The 19,264-nt window shown below is 56.0% G+C and overlaps 1 protein-coding gene across 1 annotated transcript in view; it reads left to right on the top strand.

Moving 5' to 3' along the window:
* LOC133350705 (zinc-regulated GTPase metalloprotein activator 1-like) overlaps nucleotides 1-17,112 on the top strand; it is a 110,595-nt gene extending 93,483 nt beyond the window's left edge. The window contains exons 9-14 of the mRNA XM_061565360.1: nucleotides 5,227-5,283; nucleotides 5,965-6,028; nucleotides 10,036-10,104; nucleotides 10,857-10,922; nucleotides 13,100-13,229; nucleotides 17,003-17,112. Of these exons, the coding sequence (XP_061421344.1) occupies nucleotides 5,227-5,283; nucleotides 5,965-6,028; nucleotides 10,036-10,104; nucleotides 10,857-10,922; nucleotides 13,100-13,229; nucleotides 17,003-17,076 (460 nt within the window). The 3' untranslated portion in view covers nucleotides 17,077-17,112. The remainder of the gene's footprint in view (nucleotides 1-5,226; nucleotides 5,284-5,964; nucleotides 6,029-10,035; nucleotides 10,105-10,856; nucleotides 10,923-13,099; nucleotides 13,230-17,002) is intronic.
* The last annotated feature ends 2,152 nt before the right edge of the window (nucleotides 17,113-19,264 follow it).

Below are 19,264 nucleotides of genomic sequence, written 5' to 3' on the forward strand. Positions count from 1 at the left end.
GTGTGTGTGAGTCTTTAGGTGTGTGTGTGAGTCTATAGGTGTGTGTGTGTGAGTCTATAGGTGTGTGTGTGTGAGTCTTTAGGTGTGTGTGTGAGTCTATAGGTGTGTGTGTGTGAGTCTATAGGTGTGTGTGTGTGAGTCTATAGGTGTGTGTGTGAGTCTATAGGTGTGTGTGTGTGAGTCTTTAGGTGTGTGTGTGAGTCTATAGGTGTGTGTGTGAGTCTATAGGTGCGTGTGTCTATAGGTGTGTGTGTGAGAGTCTATGGGTGGGTGTGTGTGTGTGAGTCTATGGTGTGTGTGGTGAGTGTGTGTGAGTCTATGGGTGTGTGTGTGTGTGTGAGTCTATAGGTGCGTGTGTCTATAGGTGTGTGTGTGTGAGTTTATGGGTGGGTGTGTGTGTATGAGTCTATGGGTGTGTGTATGTGAGTGTGTGTGAGTCTATGGGTGTGTGTGTGTGTGAGTCTATAGGTGTGTGTGTCTATGGGTGTGTTTGTGTGAGTCTATAGGTGTGTGTTTGAGTGTGTGTGAGTCTATGGGTGTGTGTGTGTGAGTCTATAGGTGTGTGTGTGAGTCTATAGGTGCGTGTGTCTATAGGTGTGTGTGTGAGAGTCTATGGGTGTGTGTGTGAGTGTGTGTGAGTCTATGGGTGTGTGTGTGTGTGTGAGTCTATAGGTGCGTGTGTCTATAGGTGTGTGTGTGTGAGTTTATGGGTGGGTGTGTGTGTATGAGTCTATGGGTGTGTGTATGTGAGTGTGTGTGAGTCTATGGGTGTGTGTGTGTGTGAGTCTATAGGTGTGTGTGTCTATGGGTGTGTTTGTGTGAGTCTATAGGTGTGTGTTTGAGTGTGTGTGAGTCTATGGGTGTGTGTGTGTGAGTCTATAGGTGTGTGTGTGAGTCTATAGGTGTGTGTGAGTCTTTAGGTGTGTGTGTGAGTCTATAGGTGTGTGTGTGAGTCTATAGGTGCGTGTGTCTATAGGTGTGTGTGTGTGTGAGTCTATGGGTGTGTGTGTGTGTGAGTGTGTGTGAGTCTATGGGTGTGTGTGTGTGAGTCTATAGGTGCGTGTGTGTCTATGGGTGTGTGTGTGAGTGTGTGTGAGTCTATGGGTGCGTGTGTGTGTGTGAGTCTATAGGTACGTGTGTGTATGAGTGTTTGGGTACGTGTGACGTCACCGCCCCCGTGGGGAGTGGTGGTGCAGCGCTCAGCGCGTTGAACCCGGCAAACCCGAGTTCGATTCCCGCTCATGGACAACACCGGTGAATTATCTGAACCGCACCTGGGCCTCCCATAGGTCGACTCAGCCGCAAATGAGTACCTGGGGAGACAAAGGCGGCCGGGCGTGGTGCAGGCCACCCACCCCCTGGTGTGCCGTTCCGGCCTTCATAGTTGCTGCTCGCTAACAGCACTTGCCCCTGCAGCCCTGCTAGAGGCTACCTGGGGTAGCTTTGTCTGTGTGTGGTGTGTGTAGTACATAGATACTGCTGCTACTAACAGCACTTTCCCCTGCAGCCCTGCTAGAGGCTACCTGGGGTAGCTTTGTCTGTAGCTGTGTAACAGCACTTGCCCCTCCAGCCTGCAACAAGTTGCTGAGCTGGAGTGTTCGATAGCTACTGACGTCTGAACAACTTCAAGTTTAGCATCATCATCATTATCAGTAGCAGCAGCATCAGCATTGTCAGCATCAGGAGTAGCATCATCGTCAGCATCAGGAGTAGCATCATCATCAGCAGCAGCATCATCAGCACCATCCTCAGCATCAGGAGTAGCATCATCATCATCAGCATCGTCAGCATCATCGTCAGCATCAGGAGTAGCATCATCATCAGCAGCAGCATGATCAGCATCGTCAGCATCATCGTCAGCATCAGGAGTAGCATCATCATCAGCAGCATCATCAGCATCGTCAGCATCAGCATCATCAGCATCGTCAGCATCAGCATCATCAGCATCAGGAGTAGCATCATCATCATCAGCAGCAGCATCATCAGCATCATCGTCAGCATCAGGAGTAGCATCATCATCATCATCAAATAGCAGCAGCAGCAATCAAAACTGCTCGGCTCAATTCCTCTGCGTTCAGATTTCGGGAGCGAAAATCACGCGGCTCACATTCACTCGCCAGAGAATCCGTCGGCCGAGTCGTTAATTGCATTCGTGCCAATTAGCGAGAGGCGGCCCTCGCGAGCCGAAGCACCGTCACTGATCGTCATCTCTCTCCCCATTCTCTCACTACCCTCTCTCTCCCCTCTTTTTTTTACGATCAGTGGAAACAAGAAGATGCTCGGTGTATTCGGCACTTTGTTTCGTTCATCATTTCGTAAAATGTTTTTTTTTTTAAACGGGGCTTTATATAACCCTCGCTCGCTCTCTCGCTCTCTCGCTCTCTCGCTCGCTCACTCGTTCTCTCGTTCGTTCTGTCGCTCATTCTCTCTCTCCACTCTCTCTCCCCATTCTCTCATTCCCCTCTCTCTCTCCTTACGATCTCTCTCCACTCTCTCTCCCCTCTCTTTTTTATTATTTTTATTAATTTATTTTTTATTTTTTTATTATTATTTACGATCAGTGGAAACAAGAAGATGCTCGGTGTATTCAGCACTTTGCTTCGTTAATCATTTCGTAATTTTTTTAATTTAAAATTTTAAACTTTGCTTTATGTAAAACCAGCACCTCTCGCTCACTCTCTCGCTCACTCTCTCGCTCCCCCCTCTCTCTCCTCTCTCTCCACTCTCTCTCCTCTCTCTCGATGCCGCTGCGTCCTGGCATCCGATGATCGCTGCGTTCTATTTGCGCGACCTCCGCAAGTTGATTCCAAAATTAACAAACAAAAAAACCGAGTTGCTCTCTCCCCCCCCCCCGTCTCCCTGTCCCCTGTCTCTTTTTTCTTTTACGATCAGAGGAAACAAGAAGACGCTCAGTGTAGTCGGCACTTTGCTTCGTTCATCATTTCGTTTTGTTTGTTTGTTTTTCAATGCTTTGCTTTATGTGCCCCCTCCGCCTTTTAAAATTAAGATTTCATGAAAGATGTCACGCTCTGCTCTCCTCCTTCTTACCCCTTCCCTCTCTACCCTCCCCCCCCTCTCTCTTCCCCCTTTCTCTACCCCCTCTCTCTCTACCCCCTCTCTCTACCCCCTCTCTCTACCCCCTCTCTCTCACTACCCCCTCTCTCCCTACCCCATGTCTATGTTCCCCCTGTTTTCTACGTAGTATTTTGTTCTCTCCCTGTCCCCCCCCCCTCTCTGTCTGTCTCTGTCCCCGTGTCTCCGTCTCCCCGTCTCCCCGTCTCCCCGTCTCCCCGTCCCCCTCCATCCCTACGCAATGCCCATCGCCCCGGTGTAAATCTTCGCCGTTATGGATGTGGCCCCATTTGAGGCTCATCTATCCCCTAATGACGGTGGACAATTTTTTTCCCGGCCCACTCACTATTTCACTATTTCACTATTTCACGCGGCGACGTCCACGTAAATCTCCCGGCCCGAGACCCGGCCGGGTAAATTGTGAAATGGATAAATCACGCGGTGAGTGAGTGGAGAGTACCGGTGTGGGGAGATGGTGAGAGAGAGAGAGTGTGGGGAGATGGTGAGAGAGTGTGGGGAGATGGTGAGAGTGAGAGAGTGTGGGGAGATGGTGAGAGAGAGAGTGTGGGGAGATGGTGAGAGAGAGTGAGAGAGTGTGGGGAGATGGTGAGAGAGAGAGTGTGGGGAGATGGTGAGAGAGAGAGAGTGTGGGGAGATGGTGAGAGAGAGTGAGGGGGGAGGGAGAGAGTGTGGGAGTGTGGAACGGGCAGTGGGAGAAGGAGAGGAAGGAGGAGGAGACGGAGGAAGGGAAAGAGGAGGTAGGAGTGCATTGGTGGGAGATGAGAGAGATGGGAAGGAGTTGAGAGAGATGGGAAGGAGAGGGAGGAGGAGGATGAGGTCTAGGAGCCCGACTGCGACCACCTGAGTTCACGACTTCCGATTGTTAGCCAGGGCCGGGGTGTGATGCGTGGTGTGTGTGTAAGTGGCGTATGGAGTGTGAAGTAGTGGTGTGTGTGTGTCTCTCTGTCTGTGTCTCTCTGTCTGTCTCTCTGCCTGTGTCTCTGCCTGTCTCTCTGTCTGTCTCTCTGTCTCTCTGTCTCTCTGTCTGTCTCTCTGTCTGTCTGTCTCTCTGCCTGTGTCTCTGCCTGTCTCTCTGTCTGTCTCTCTGTCTCTCTGTCTGTCTCTATGTCTGTGTCTCTGCCTGTGTCTCTGCCTGTGTCTCTGCCTGTCTCTCTGTCTCTCTGTCTGTCTCTCTGTCTGTCTGTCTCTATGCCTGTGTCTCTGCCTGTGTCTCTGCCTGTCTCTCTGCCTGTGTCTCTGCGTGTCTCTTTGTCTGTCTCTCTGTCTCTCTGTCTGCCTGTCTCTCTGCCTGTGTCTCTGCGTGTCTCTTTGTCTGTCTCTCTGTCTCTCTGTCTGCCTGTCTCTCTGCCTGTGTCTCTGTCTCTCTGCCTGTGTCCCAGCCGTCTGTACTTGCGCGGCACCGCGGCCGGCACCGCCGCGCCGTTTCCGCTCCTAAATCTGCGCGGCCCATCAATCGCTGTCGTAACTCGCGTCGCGCTGACATTATGAAGGCAGTTTAGGATTTAAACCGTGCGAGTTGGGGGGGGGGGCACTGTGAAGTTCGGGGGGAAGGGGGGGGGGCGTGGAGAGTCAATTACGAGCGTGATTTGCACGTATGTCAGGTGTGTGCGTGTGTGTCTTTGCGTGCGCGTGTGCGTGAGTGTGAGTGGGGAGCGGTGGCGCAGCGGTTAGCGCGCCGCGCTACGAACCCTGCCACCCGCGTTCGACTCCCGCTCACGGACAACGTCGTTGGCGATTATCTAACCCGGTGCCGGGCTTCCCCTAGGTCGACTCGGCCTCAAACGAGTAATCGGCGGCTTGGGGGGGGGGGGGGGCATGGGCATGCTCGCCCTCATGCGCCGTGCCGGCCTGCGTAGACGCTATAGCAGCACTTGCCCCGCAGGTCTGAAGAAGGCTACAAGGGGGATCTTTGTCTTTGTGTGAGCGTGTTGGAGTGGTGGCGCAGTGGCGAGCGTTCCGTTCCCGCTCGCGGCTAACATCAGTGGCGAGTCGTACTTCCTGCGGCTGCTCCAGTGTCTTACCTCCCCTAGGTCGACTGAGCCTGAAATGAGTACCTGGTGCGGTGTTGTAGGCACGAATGCTCGAAGCTGTAGAACTCACCCAGTTGGGGTTTGTTTTGTTTTGTTCCGCCAGAGTGGACCTAGGGGAAGTGCTGGACCTCCACGCTTACGACACCACGACGGGAGACAGGTGAGGGCCACCACTGGGTCGACTCAGCCTAAAATAAGTAATGCATGGTGTGGTGGTGATGCTGGTACGGGTGGTGGTGATGATTTTGTGATATTGTTGGTGGTGATGATGGTGATGATGGTGTGGGGAGCGGTGGTGCAGCGGTTAGCGCGCTGTACTACGAACCCGGCTACCCAGGTTCGATTCCCGCTCACGGCCAACACCGGTGACGATCATCAGAACCGCACCTGGGCTTCCCCTAGGTCGACTCATCCGCAAATGAGTACCTGGTGCGGTGTGTAGTGAACATCGCCACGAGGGAGACAAAGGCGGTCGGGCGTGGTATTGGCCACCCACCCCCTCGTGTACCGTGCCGGCCTTCGTAGGTGCTCGCTAACAGCACTTGCTCCCAACAATCTGTTGGAGCAAAGAAAACGGGGGATCTTTTTCTTTGTAATCATGCGTGTGTGTGTGTGCGTGCGTGTGTGCGTGCGTGTGTGCGTGCGTGTTCGTGCGTGTGTGTGTGTGCGTGTGTGTGTGTGCGTGTGTGTGTGTGTGTGCGTGTGTGTGTGTGCGTTTCTATAGCTGTGCGTGCATGTGCAATGGGAGATTGCGACGGGAGATGGGATGCGAGTTTGGGGGGGTGGGGGGGGATGTGGGTGAGCGTGCACACCGTGTGACTGGCACGCTGCGTGGTGCCAGGTTTCAGGAGAGGCTGGCGCAGCTGATGAGGCCTGGCGAGGACGAACCCTCGCACCTGGACAAGGTAAGCGCACCCTCTCCCGCAGCACGGGAGCTCACAACACAACATCTCCCTGCCCACAGCACCACACACCACATCTCCCTCCCCAGCATCTCCCTCCCCACAGCACCACACACAACATCTCCCTCCCCACAGCACCACACACCACATCTCCCTCCCCAGGATCTCCCTCCCCACAGCACCACAAACCACATCACCACACACCACATCTCCCTCCCCACAGCACCACACGCAGCATCTCCCTCCCCGCAGCAACGCACCGCCCCCCGTGGGAGGCGGCAATTCCACGTTGCCGTGACGAGTCGCGGCCGTTCCCGCGCGACGTTGCGCTGGAGGTCGCGCCCAGGGTCGTCGCCGCCGCCGCCGCCGCCGCCACCCAGCGACAGAGCCCTGCCTGCTGCGGCGACTGTCACAGACGCAGTGTGGAGGGGCCGGAGAAAAGTCCACGTGACCACGGGGGTAGAGAGAGACACGCAAACTCCTGGTCAGCATCGAACCCACGACCTCCTGTAGACCAGGCGAGGTAGTTAACATCTCCTAGCCACTGTGATGATGATGATGATGAGAGAGAGACACGCAAACTCCAAATTTACAGCAGCAGGCGTCAGGGTCGGGATCGAACCCACGACCTCCTGTGTACCAGGCGAGGTAGTTAACATCTCCTAGCCACTGTGGTGATGATGAGAGATGAGAGAGAGAAGGTGCTTCGGCGAATACGTAAAGGACGTCGATCAAAGCGATTGACAGGGTGGCACTTGTGCGGAGGCTACGTGGCTGGAGTGGGCCTTGAGTGACCTGGCGGATTGTTGATCCACGTCTCCCGCTCCCCCGTTGGCGAAGAGCGCAAAGGGGTTCTTGTCGACGGCACCCGGCTCAGCCGGCAACGTTCCCCAACTTTTTCCAACGTTTCCCAACGTTCCACCAACGTTCCTGCAACGTGTGGGTACGGGGGCAGGGGGGGTCAGGGTTAGGTATTAACCCACGGAACCCGCGGCAAATGCAGTCGCGTGTCCGTGTCGCGGGGATGACGAGGGTGAGAGAGTGAGAGAGTGAGAGAGTGGTAGAGTGGTAGAGTGGCAGAGTGTCAGAGTGTCAGAGTGGTAGAGTGGTAGAGTGGGAGAGTGGGAGAGTGTCAGAGTGTTAGAGTGTCAGAATGTCAGAGTGTCAGAGTGTCAGTGTCAGAGTGTCAGTGTCAGAGTGAGAGAGTGAGACAGTGAGAGAGTGGGAGAGTGGTAGAATGGTAGAGTGAGAGGGTGAGAGTGTGTGGGGGTAAGTAGAAATGAACTGCTCTGATGCAAAGACAAAGCTCCCCTGTGTAGCCTCAACAGACTGTTGGGGCAAGGTGCCGTTAGCGAGTCGCGCCGATCAAGGCCGGTGGCGGCGACGTTCACCGCGCCACTGCGCAACGGGTTACTCATTCGAGGCTGAGTAGACCTAGGGGGAGGTCAGAAACCGTTTCAGGGGCAACAAACGACCGAGACTCGTGGTCCTAAACAAACTCTTCAACGCGGGGCGCGCGGTCGTAAATCGCGGATTGTTCGTCCAACACTTGACTCGCAACCTCTTTGCGGGGGGGAGGGGGGGGGGTCTTGTTTTGTTCAGACCGCCCCCCCCCCATTCCCCCACTTCTTCTCCCTGTTGGAGGTTTAACATCGACGGGCCAATGGAGGCCAGCCACGATCGTTGTCGTCCGGATGGATTCACGTCCAAGTGGTTTGGCCGCTCTGTTTGCTGCCCGCGGAGAGACGCACGGAGAGAGAGGGGAGAGAGGCTGGGAGGGCGAGGGGATGCACTTTCCCCAGCTTCAAGTGCATTTATTGGCGTGACCAGGGTGGAGGGGGCGACGAGCGGAGCGGGTGACGCGTCCTGGGCCTCCCCTAGGTCGGCTCCCAACAATCTGTTGGAGCAAAGAAAACGGGGGATCATTTTCTTTGTAATCGTGCGTGCGTGCGTGTGCGTGCGTGTGTGCGTGCGTGCGTGTGTGTGCGTGCGTGTGTGTGCGTGCGTGTGTGTGTGCGTGTGTGTGTGTGCGTGCGTGCGTGTGCTGGAGCCCAGCTTGGCTTGCGGGGTGGTCGCGCGGTCCCGGGCAAGACTAAAGTGAAACCCAAATTGCGGTCGTGATATCGGCGTCGCCACTCCGAGTCGCGGCACTTAAATCTAAAACAAATTTTTATTTTTTTATTTTTACCAAGTGATCAGCTCGACGAAGGGGCTTATCCATCACCAATGCGGACGCTGACGGCAGCCAAATGCTCTTAAACGCGTGATGTCGATTTTAAATGTGGAGGGAGAAACCGGAGGGACCCGGAGAAAAATCCACGAGACCACAGGGAGAGAGAGAGAGAGACACGCAAACTCCAACTACAGTAAAACCTTGGATTGCGAGCATAATGACTTCCGTAAACGTGTTTGTAATCCAAAGCACTCGTATATCAAAGCACTCGTATATCAGTTGTGATCACGTGACGCTCGGCAGACAAAGTGTACACACGTACTACTCGTATTGCACGACCTCGCTCGTTTATCAAATTAATATTTGCTTAAAATTTTTGCTCGTCTTGCAAAACACTCGCAGACCAAGTTACTCGCAATCCAAGGTTTTTCAAATCTACAGCAGCAGGCGTCAGGGTCGGGATCGAACCCACGAACTCCTGCATACCGGGCGAGGTAGTTAACATCTCCTAGCCACCGTTATGATGATGAGAGAGACACGCAAACTCCAAATATACAGCAGCAGGCGTCAGGGTCAGGATCGAACCCACGAACTCCTGCATACCGGGCGAGGTAGTTACCATCTCCTAGCCACCGTTATGATGATGAGAGAGACACGCAAACTCCAAATATACAGCAGCAGGCGTCAGGGTCAGGATCGAACCCACGAACTCCTGCATACCGGGCGAGGTAGTTACCATCTCCTAGCCACCGTTAGGATGATGAGAGAGACACGCAAACTCCAAATATACAGCAGCAGGCGTCAGGGTCAGGATCGAACCCACGAACTCCTGCATACCGGGCGAGGTAGTTACCATCTCCTAGCCACCGTTATGATGATGAGAGAGACACGCAAACTCCAAATATACAGCAGCAGGCGTCAGGGTCGGGATCGAACCCACGAACTCCTGCATACCGGGCGAGGTAGTTACCATCTCCTAGCCACCGTTATGATGATGAGAGAGACACGCAAACTCCAAATATACAGCAGCAGGCGTCAGGGTCGGGATCGAACCCACGGCCTCCTGCATACCAGGCGAGGTAGTTACCATATTCTAGCCACCGTTATGATGATGAGATAGACACGCAAACTCCAAATATACAGCAGCAGGCGTCAGGGTCGGGATCGAACCCACGGCCTCCTGCATACCGGGCGAGGTAGTTAACATCTCCTAGACACCGCGACGCCCAGCGATGCGAACAACAGTGCGCTCGGAGTTTCTGAGCAGCCTCAAGTGGTCACGTGGGTACGTGCGCTGAACTTCGCCCGCATCATTCGTAGCCAAGCGTGCTAATCGGAGGAGGAGGAGGAGGAGACGCGTCTACTGATGTAGGTTTCCTTGGCAGGAGCCGTTAGCGGACAGGAATTGAGGTCAGAGTTTTAAAGTGTCATAAAGTCAGGGGGGAGTGTGCGTGTGTGTGTGTGCGCATGGGTGTATCAGCGCGCGCGTGTGTGTGTGTGTGGTTGTGAGGAGTGGGGAGCGGTGGTGTAGTGGTTAGCGCACTGCGCTACGAACCTGGCGACCCGGGTTCGATTCCCGCTCACGGCCAACAGCAGTGACGATTATCTGAACCAGTTCTGGGCTTCCCCTAGGTCGACACGGCCTCAAATAAGTACCTGGTGCGGTGTGTAAACATCGCCACTGGGGAGACAAAAGCGGCCGGGCGTGGTGCAGGCCGCCCACCCCCTCGTGTGCCACGCCGGCCTTCATACGTTCCTGCTCCTCTAGAACGGCACTTGCCCCAGCGGTCTGTTAAAGGCTATACGGGGGATCTTTCTCTTTGTCTTCTCAACGCAGAGTATCGGCACCGTGACCATTGAAGTGTTGGGGACGGTGCCCCAGCGAGGACTCGACTGGTTTCTGCAGGTGAGACGCCGCTGGGGCTGGGACTGAGGCTGGCACTGGGACTGGGGCTGGGGCTTTTAGTCGGGACCGCCGCTACGCGCACTACCGCTACGACTTGCACCGGGGGGCTACAAACACACCACCAGCGCATACACCATCGGTACACACAGCGTCGATACATAGAGCATTGATACATATAGCATTGATACATATAGCAACGATACATATACAGTGAGGGAAAAAAAGTATTTTATCCCCTGCTGGTTTTGTACGTTTGCCCACTGACAAAGAAATGATCAGTCTATAATTTTAATGGTAGGTTTATTTGAACAGTGAGAGGCAGAATAACAACAACAAAAATCCAGATAAACGCATGTCAAAAATGTTATAAATTGATTTGCATTTTAATGAGGGAAATAAGTATTTGACCCCCTCTCAATCAGAACGATTTCTGGCTCCCAGGTGTCTTTTATACAGGTAACGAGCTGAGATTAGGAGCACACTCTTAAAGGGAGTGCTCCTAATCTCAGCTTGTTACCTGTATAAAAGACACCTGTTCACAGAAGCAATCAATCAATCAGATTCCAAACTTTCTACCATGGCCAAGACCAAAGAGCTCTCCAAGGATGTCAGGGACAAGATTGTAGACCTACACAAGGCTGGAATGGGCTACAAGACCATCGCCAAGCAGCTTGGTGAGAAGGTGACAACAGTTGGTGCGATTATTCGCACTGCTGAAGTCTACCCGGGGGATCTTTGTCTTTGGTGTGTAGAGCCTGCTGTGGGAGAAGAGCGTTCACAATGCAGCTGGGCTGCCCATGGAGGTCCTGCGGATGAAGGTGAGCACTGCTCAAGCAATCACGCCGTCGCGTCGTCCTCATCGTCATCATTGTCGTCATCGTCGTCGTCATCGTCGTCGTCATCATTGTCATCATCGTCGTCATCGTCGTCGTCATCATCGTCATCATCGTCGTCATCATTGTCATCGTCGTCGTCATCGTCGTCGTCATCATCGTCATCATTGTCGTCGTTGTCGTCGTCGTCATCATCGTCATCATCATCATCATCGTCATCATCATCGTCGTCATCATCATCGTCATCATCATCATCATCGTCGTCGTCGTCGTCGTTTTCATCGTCGTCGTCATCATCGTCATCATCGTCGTCGTCATCATCATTGTCATCGTCGTCGTCATCATTGTCGTCATCATCATCGTCATCATCATCGTCATCATCCCCATCATCAGTCATTGTCATCGTCGTCATCGTCATCATCCCCATCATCAGTCATTGTCATCGTCATCGTCGTCATCATTGTTACCACGACCACCACTACTACCGCCACCGTCGCCACCACCAGCACACCACCACGGCCACTGCCACCACAACTACATCCACAACCATCACCACCATTATCGCAACCACCGCCACCACCACCATCACCACCGATACTACACCGCTGCAACCACAACCACCACAACCAACACCACTCCTGTCACCACCATCAACCACAGCCACCACCGTCTTCACCCCATGTATTAGCACATCCACTGCCATCATCACCACAACCTTCGGCACAATCAATCATCACCGCCACCACCACCACCACCACCCGTAGCCCCAGGCTCTACGCATTTCAAGCTAAGTCGACCTCGTGCTTGCCCACTCCTGCCTCTCTTTACTGCCACGGGACAGACCCTAATTGAGCCCCGTTTAATGAACAAGTAGGTAGGGGGCGTGATGGGGTAGGGGGTGACTCATGGGAAGCCACGGGGGGTCCCATTTCCCCGCAGGCTGAGTCTGCACCCCTGCAGACCACGTGTCTCATCCCCGTGTCTCATCCCCCTGTCTCCCCCCCCCCCCCCGTGTCTCCCCGTGTCTCCCCCCTGTGTCTCCTCTCGGTGTCTCCTCCGTCTCTCCCCCTGTCTCCCTGTCTCTCCCTTGTCTCCTCTCTGTGTCTCCTCCCCGTGTCTCCTCTCTGTCACCCCCCTGTGTCTCCTCTTTGTGTCTCTCTCCCTGTCTCTCTCCCTGTCTCTCCCTGTCTCCTCCCCCGTGTCTCCCCGTGTCTCCTCTCTGGCTCCTTGCCGTGTCTCCCCCTGTCTCCTCCCCCGTGTCTCCCTCTGTCTTTCCCTGTCTCCCCCTGTCTCCCCCCCCCCCCCGTCTCTCCCCCTGTCTCTCCCTGTCTCCCTGTCTCTCTGTCTCCTTGTCTCCCTGTCTCTCCCTGTCTCCTCCCTCGTGTCTCCCCGTGTCTCCTTTCTGGCTCCTTGCCGTGTCTCTCCCTGTCTCCTCCCCCGTGTCTCCCTCTGTCTTTCCCTGTCTCTCCCTGTCTCCCCCCCCCCCCCGTCTCTCCCCCTGTCTCTCCATGTCTCCTTCTGTCTCTACCCCGTGTCTCCCCCTGTCTCTCACGGCCAACACGATTATCTGAACCGATCCTGGGCCTCCTCTAGGTCGACTCAGCCTTAAGTGAGGACCCGGTGCGATGTGTAAACATCGTCACTAGGGAGACAAAGGCGGCCGGGCGTGGTGTTGCCCACCCACCCCCTCGTGTACCGTGCCGGCCTTTATAGATGCTCGCTAACAGCACTTGCCCCTACAGTCTGTTAAGGCTATTATTTTTGTGTGTGTCTGTGTGTGTGTGTTTGTGTGTGTGTCTGTGTGTGTGTGTCTGTGTGTGTGAGTCTGTGTGTGTGTGTCTGTGTGTGTGAGTCTGTGTGTGTATCTGTGTGTGTGTGTCTGTGTGTGTGAGTCTGTGTGTGTATCTGTGTGTGTGAGTCTGTGTCTGTGTGTGTGTGTCTGTGTGTGTGTGTGAGTCTGTGTGTGTGTCTGTGTGTGTGAGTCTGTGTGTGTATCTGTGTGTGTGTGTGAGTCTGTGTCTGTGTGTGTGTGTCTGTGTGGCCACCCACCCCCTCGTGTACCGTTCCGGCCTTCATAGGTGCTCGCTAACAGCACTTGCCCCTACAGTCTGTTCAGGCTATACGGGGGATCTTTGTGTGTGTGTGTGCGTGCGTGCGTGCAGGGCCTGGTGAGCGTGTGTGGCGCTGTGCGCCCGCTGCTGGTGCAGGCCGTGCGGGAGCTCTTTGAGCAGCAGGAGGCCCCCGCCTCGTGGCCCGCCGGCGAGCCTCGCCTCAGCAGGCTCATCCTCATTGGTACGCTCGCCCACCCGCTCGCCCACCCGCTCACCCACCCGCTCACCCGCTCACCAATCCACTCACCCACCCGCTCACCCACTCGCTCACCCGCTCACACACCCGCTCACCCACCCGCTCACCCACCCGCTCACCCACCCGCTCACCCGCTCACACACCCACCCACACCACTCACCAATCCACTCACCCACCGCTCACCCACACGCTCGCCCACCCGCTCACCCACCGTTCACCCACCCGCTCACTCACCCGCTCACTCACCCGCTCACACCCGCCCACCCGCTCACCAATCCACTCACCGACCGCTCGCCCACCCGCTCGCCCACTCGCTGACCCGCTCACACACCCGACCACCCGCTCACCAATCCACTCACCGACCGCTCACCCACCCGCTCACCCACTCGCTCACCCTCTCACACACCCGCCCACCCGCTCACCAATCCACTCACCGACCGCTCACCCACCCGCTCACCCGCTCGCTCACCCGCTCACACACCCGCCCGCCCACCCGCTCACCAATCCACTCACCCACCGCTCACCCACCCGCTCGCCCACTAGCTCACCCGCTCACGCGCCCGCCCACCCGCTCACCAATCCACTCACCGACCGCTCACCCACCGCTCCCCTGCCTGCTCACCCGCTCACACACCCGCCCACCCACTCACCAATCCACTCACCCACCCACTCGCCCACTCGCTCACCCGCTCACGCGCCCGCTCACCCGCCCAATCACCCACCAACTCACCCGTTCACTTACCTGCCCGATCACCCACCTGCCCGCTCACCCATCCACTCACCCATCTGCTCACCCATCCACTCACCAATCCACTTAACCATCCGCTCACCCATCCGCTCACCCACCCGCTCACCAATCCGCTCACCAACCCACTCACTCACCCACTCACTCACCCACTCACCCATCCGCTCACCCCCCCGCTCACCCATCCGCTCACCAACCCACTCACTCACCCACTCACCCGCCCGCTCACCCACCTGCCCACTCTCCCATCCACTCACCCGTCCGCTCACCCATTAGCTCACCCATCCACTCACCAATCCACTCACCCACTCACCCAGCCATTCACCCATCTGCTTACCCAAACAAAATTTTCACTCTGGGTCTAGGGACCCTAGTCCCAGACTTCCTGATTCAGGGACCTGTTCTAGGAACCAGTGTTAATGTTAGCACGACAAAAAAAGGCAACTCAATTAAGGCTGAGTCGACCTAGAGAAGGCCCAGAACCGGTTCACGCATTTGCCACCGATGTTTGCCGTGGCCGGGAATGGAACTCATGTGGCCGGGTTTCATAGGGCGGTGCGCTAACCACGATGCCACCACTCCCCCATCACAAACACCATTTCGTTTGCCGGTGACCGTGTTTCTCATCCGTACGCCTCTTTGGCTTAGGGAGGTCTTCATCCAGCAGTGGATTGACCATGGCCGATGACGTGGTGGTAGTAATAGACGCTGGCACGGCTTGCTTGCAGGCTACGTTCAATTGTGGGTTTTATTTTCATTCTCGTTGAGATTAGCCGACACGTGCGCAGAGAGTAGAACTCGTGACGCGCACCGGCAGGGGAGCACGTGGATGAGAGGACACACGCGGATTCGTGAGATGGCACGGGCCTTCATCCAGCGGTGGATCGAACCACGATCCTGATGAGACGATGTTTATTCGTGTGTGTGTCTCCTGTGTGTGACTTGCGTCTTCTTCTTCTGTGTGTGGTGTTTCGTGTGTGTGTGTGTTTCGTGTGCGTGTGTGTGTGTTCCGCGTGTGTGTGTTTCGTGTGTGTGTGTGTGTTTCGTGTGAGTGTTTCGTGTGTGAGTGTTTCGTGTGTGAGTGTTTCGTGTGTCTCCTGTGTGTGACTTGCGTCTTATTCTTCTGTATGTGTGTGTTTCGTGTGTGTGTGTGTTTCGTGTGTGTGTGTTTCGTGTGTGTTTCGTGTGTGTGTGTGTTCCGCGTGTGTGTGTTTCGTGTGAGTGTTTTGTGTGTGTTCCGTGTGTGTGTGTGTTCCGCGTGTGTGTGTGTTCCGCGTGTGTTTCATGTGTGTGTGTTTCGTGTGTGTGTTTCATGTATCCGGCATTTAATTTACCACCCCTCCCCTGGATCGACTCAGCCTTAAATAAACAAAACACCTGGTGGTGTGGCGTGTGAAACATCAACACGGGGGGGGGGGAGACAAAGACGACCGGGCGTGGTGCAAGCCACACCACCCGTGCCGGCCTTCATAGGTGCCGCTACTCGCTACCGGCACTTGCCCCGACAGTCTGTTACAGGCTACACGGGTGACCTTTGTCTCTGTTGGGGCAAGTGCTGTTAGCGAGCACCTATGAAGGCCGGCACGGCACACGAGCGGGTGGGTGGCCAACACCACGCCCGGCCGCCTTTGTCTCCCTAGTGACGATGTTTACACATCGCACCAGGTAGTCATTTGTGGCCGAGTCGACCTAGCGGAGGCCCAGGACCGGTTCAGATAATCGTCACTGATGTTGGCCGTGAGCGGGAATCGAACCCGGGTCGCCGGGTTCATAGCGCAGCGCGCTAACCGCTACACCACCGCTCCCCACACACGCGCGCGCACACACACTCAGAGACAGACAGTTGCACAATCAGATCAACCCGTTCATTGGGGGTGAAAGCGCGCATTTGTTTCGAGGCATATTATTAAACACGCATGTATATTTATGAATTTGCTCCTTAATGGCAATGGCAGGGAGCAATGGAGGGCGATCATTAGCGATAATGGTTCCCAGACAACGACGAGACAACGCTACTCATCTCCCGCTCACAGCCCAGCTGCTGCAGAGCCCGCGGTGGCAATTCCACGCTCCTATGGCGGGGGCGAGTCCATCCACAGGACAATCAATCGCCGTTGCCTTCCCCACAACGTGGTACTCGTTTTATCGACCCTCGCCACCAGAGAGATAGTGGGCTGAGTTAACTCACTTTCCTACCCCCCCCCCGCCCCCAACCAAAGTTTTTAGACAGTGGCGGCGATTCCACATTCCTATGACGGGGGCGAGTGTATCTATGTGATAACCCACAAAGTGGTACTAATTTCATCGACCCCAGAGAGATGATTGGCCGAGTCAAACTGGGAGATGTGGAGCCACTCGTGGTAGTTTAGGAAAGGCAGGTGCTGTTTGCGAGCACCTATGAAGGCCGTCACGGCACACGGAAGGGGGTGGTGTGGCCGACACCCCCCCTCGGTCGCCTTTGTCTCCCCAGTGCTGATGTTTTAAACAGCCCGCATCAGGCGCTCGTTTTACGGCTGAATCGATCTAAGGGAGGCCCAGGACCGCTTAAAGATAATCGTCACCAGTGGTGTTGGTCGTGAACGGGATTCGAACTCGGGCCGCTGCTGGGTTCACCGCACCGCGCGCTAACCACTGCGCCACCACTCCAGTAAAATAATAATTGTCATTTGTTAAGTCACGCAATTCATCCGTAGATGCCAATGCACTCCCATGTATGGAAATCAGGAAATATACAGAACTAGGTGGGGGGTAAAGGCAAATTTACTCACTCGCTCACCCACTCGCTCGCTCACCCACTCACCCACCTACTCACCCACTCGCTCACCCACCCACTGACCCACTGACTCTCTCGCTCACCCACTCACTGACTCACCCTACTCACTCTACGTGACTTTACCGAAAGAACCAAGAATATGAATCCCTGCGGTCACGAAAGTTTTAAATCAAAAGTCCCCACGGTTGTTCTCCGTTGTGCTCCCACCCCCACCTCCTCTCCCCGCACAATTCGTTTCAGGACGGAACTTGGACCGCGGCATCCTCCTGGACCTGTTCGCCAAAGCCACGGCGGAGGGTGGAGACTTCCATTGAAAAAAAGACAAGGGGGGGAGAGGGGGGGGGAGGGAGAGGGGGGGGAGGGAGGAGGGGGGGCCTCGCCCGCACGATACGTGACATCCACCAGCAGTGCTGCTGCTGCTACTGTTGCTGCTGTTGCTGCTGCTGATGCTGCTGCTGCTACTGCTGCTGATGCTGCTGCTGCTGATGCTGTTGCTGCTGATGCTGCTGCTGCTGTTGCTGCTGCTGCTGCTGCTGTTGCTGCTGATGCTGCTGCTGCTGCTACTGCTGCTGATGCTGCTGCTACTGCTGCTGATGCTGCTGCTGCTGATGCTGCTGCTGATGCTGCTGCTGCAAACAAAAGGCGCAGCCCCTGCAACGGCTGAGTCCTCTGCCCCTCTCCGCTGCCGGATGGGCCACTGCCAACAGATGGAGCTCGCGCGGAGAGCGACTTCGCCTTCAAACCCGTGCCCAGCGTTGTGGCCACGTTGTGTTTCTACATTCGCCCCCCCTCCTACTCCCCTCCCTCCCCCTCCTACTCCCCCCTCTCCCTCCTACTCCCCCCTCTCCCTCCTACTCCCCCCTCTCCCTCCTACTCCCCCCCTCCCCCTCCTACTTCCCCCTCCTACTCCCCCTCCTACTCCCCCCCCTCCTACTCCCCCCCCCTCATACTCCCCCCCCCTCCTTCTCCTACTCCCCCCCCCTCCTACTCCCCCCCCCCCCTCATACTCCCCCCCCTCCCCCTCCCCTTACTCCCCCCCTCCCCCCCTCCCCCCTCCCCTCCCTCCCCCCCTCCCCCTCCCCCTCCCCTCCCCCTCCCCTCCCCCTCCCCCCTCCCCCTCCCCCTCCCCCTCCCCCTCCCCTCCCCCTCCCCCCTCCCCCCTCCCCCTCCCCTCCCCCCTCCCCCCTCCCCCACCACGACTGTTGGGCAGCGCTGTGGACGTGCCCACGCTTTGCCCCGCCAGCTCGCTCACTGACGTCATCCACTGGTCACGTGGCCGTGCTACTGCGCGAGTGGACGGTGCTGGGCCCCAGTACACTGATTGGGGGTGGAGGGGAGGAGGGGAGGGGGATAGAGGGGATGGGTAGGGGTGGATGGAGGGGGGATGGGTAGGGGTGGAGGGGGTGGGGGGAGGAGGGGGGGGATGGAGGGGGATGGAGGGGAGGTGTGGATGGAGGGGAGGGGGTAGAGGGGGATGGTGGGGATGAGTAGGGGTGGATGGAGGGGATGTAGGGGAGGGGCTGGGTGTAATCAACTCGCCTCCCCCCCGCGCTCCCCAGCCACATGGAGAGTTCTACTTCAACATTTGCCGGGAACCTGTCCCAGTTGCTTCGTGTCGCCAGTCCAGTCGGTGTGTTGCCAAGACGTCACGCGCCGGAACCTGCCTTCGTTTTCTCGATTAAACAAAAACTTCGTGGAAAAAAAAATAATTGTCTTACATTTGTTGCGAAACATTCATACATAGATAAGTGTATGCGGAAAACCGCTGTTTCGTACGGTTACCGGTTAGGCAGAAACCGATTGAAACAGTCCACAGACACTCGCGCGCAGAAACACAACAAAGACAAAGATCCCCCGAATAGCCTTCGACAGACTTGGGGCAAGTGCCGTTTGCGAGTCGGACCTACAAAGTTCGCCGGCAACTGCGGCACACGAGTGAATGTGGCCAGCACCACGCCCGGCCGCCTTTGTCTCCCTCGGTGGCGATGTTTACACACCGCGCCAGGTGTACTCGTTTTGAGGCTGAGTCGACCTAGTGGGAGGCCCTCGGGACCGGCTCAGATAATCGTCACCGGTGTTGGCCGTGAGCGGGAATCGAACTCGGGTAGCGCTAACCGCTGCACCACCGCCACATGCCTTGTTCACAACCTTAATGTAGAAGAAACATTCACGACAATACAAATATACATACCTACCGACACATTCACACACACACACACGTATAAACATACGTACACATTCGCACGCGTAACAAAGACAAAGATCCCCCGGGTAGCCTGTTAACAGACTGCCGGGGCAAGTGCTGTCAACGACACAAAGACAAAGATCCCCCGGGTAGCCTTTTAACAGACCGCCGGGGCAAGTGTCATAGTCGCAAGAAGCTGTTAACGATATAAATACACACACACGCACATGCATATACCGTACATACACATAGTATACAAAGACAAAGAGCCCCCGTGTAGCCTCTCACAGACTGTTGGGGCAAGTGCTATTAGCCAG

This window comes from Lethenteron reissneri, chromosome 4 (assembly GCF_015708825.2).
Source record: "Lethenteron reissneri isolate LAM-NWPU_2019-01 chromosome 4, ASM1570882v1, whole genome shotgun sequence".
Lineage (NCBI taxonomy): Eukaryota > Metazoa > Chordata > Hyperoartia > Petromyzontiformes > Petromyzontidae > Lethenteron > Lethenteron reissneri.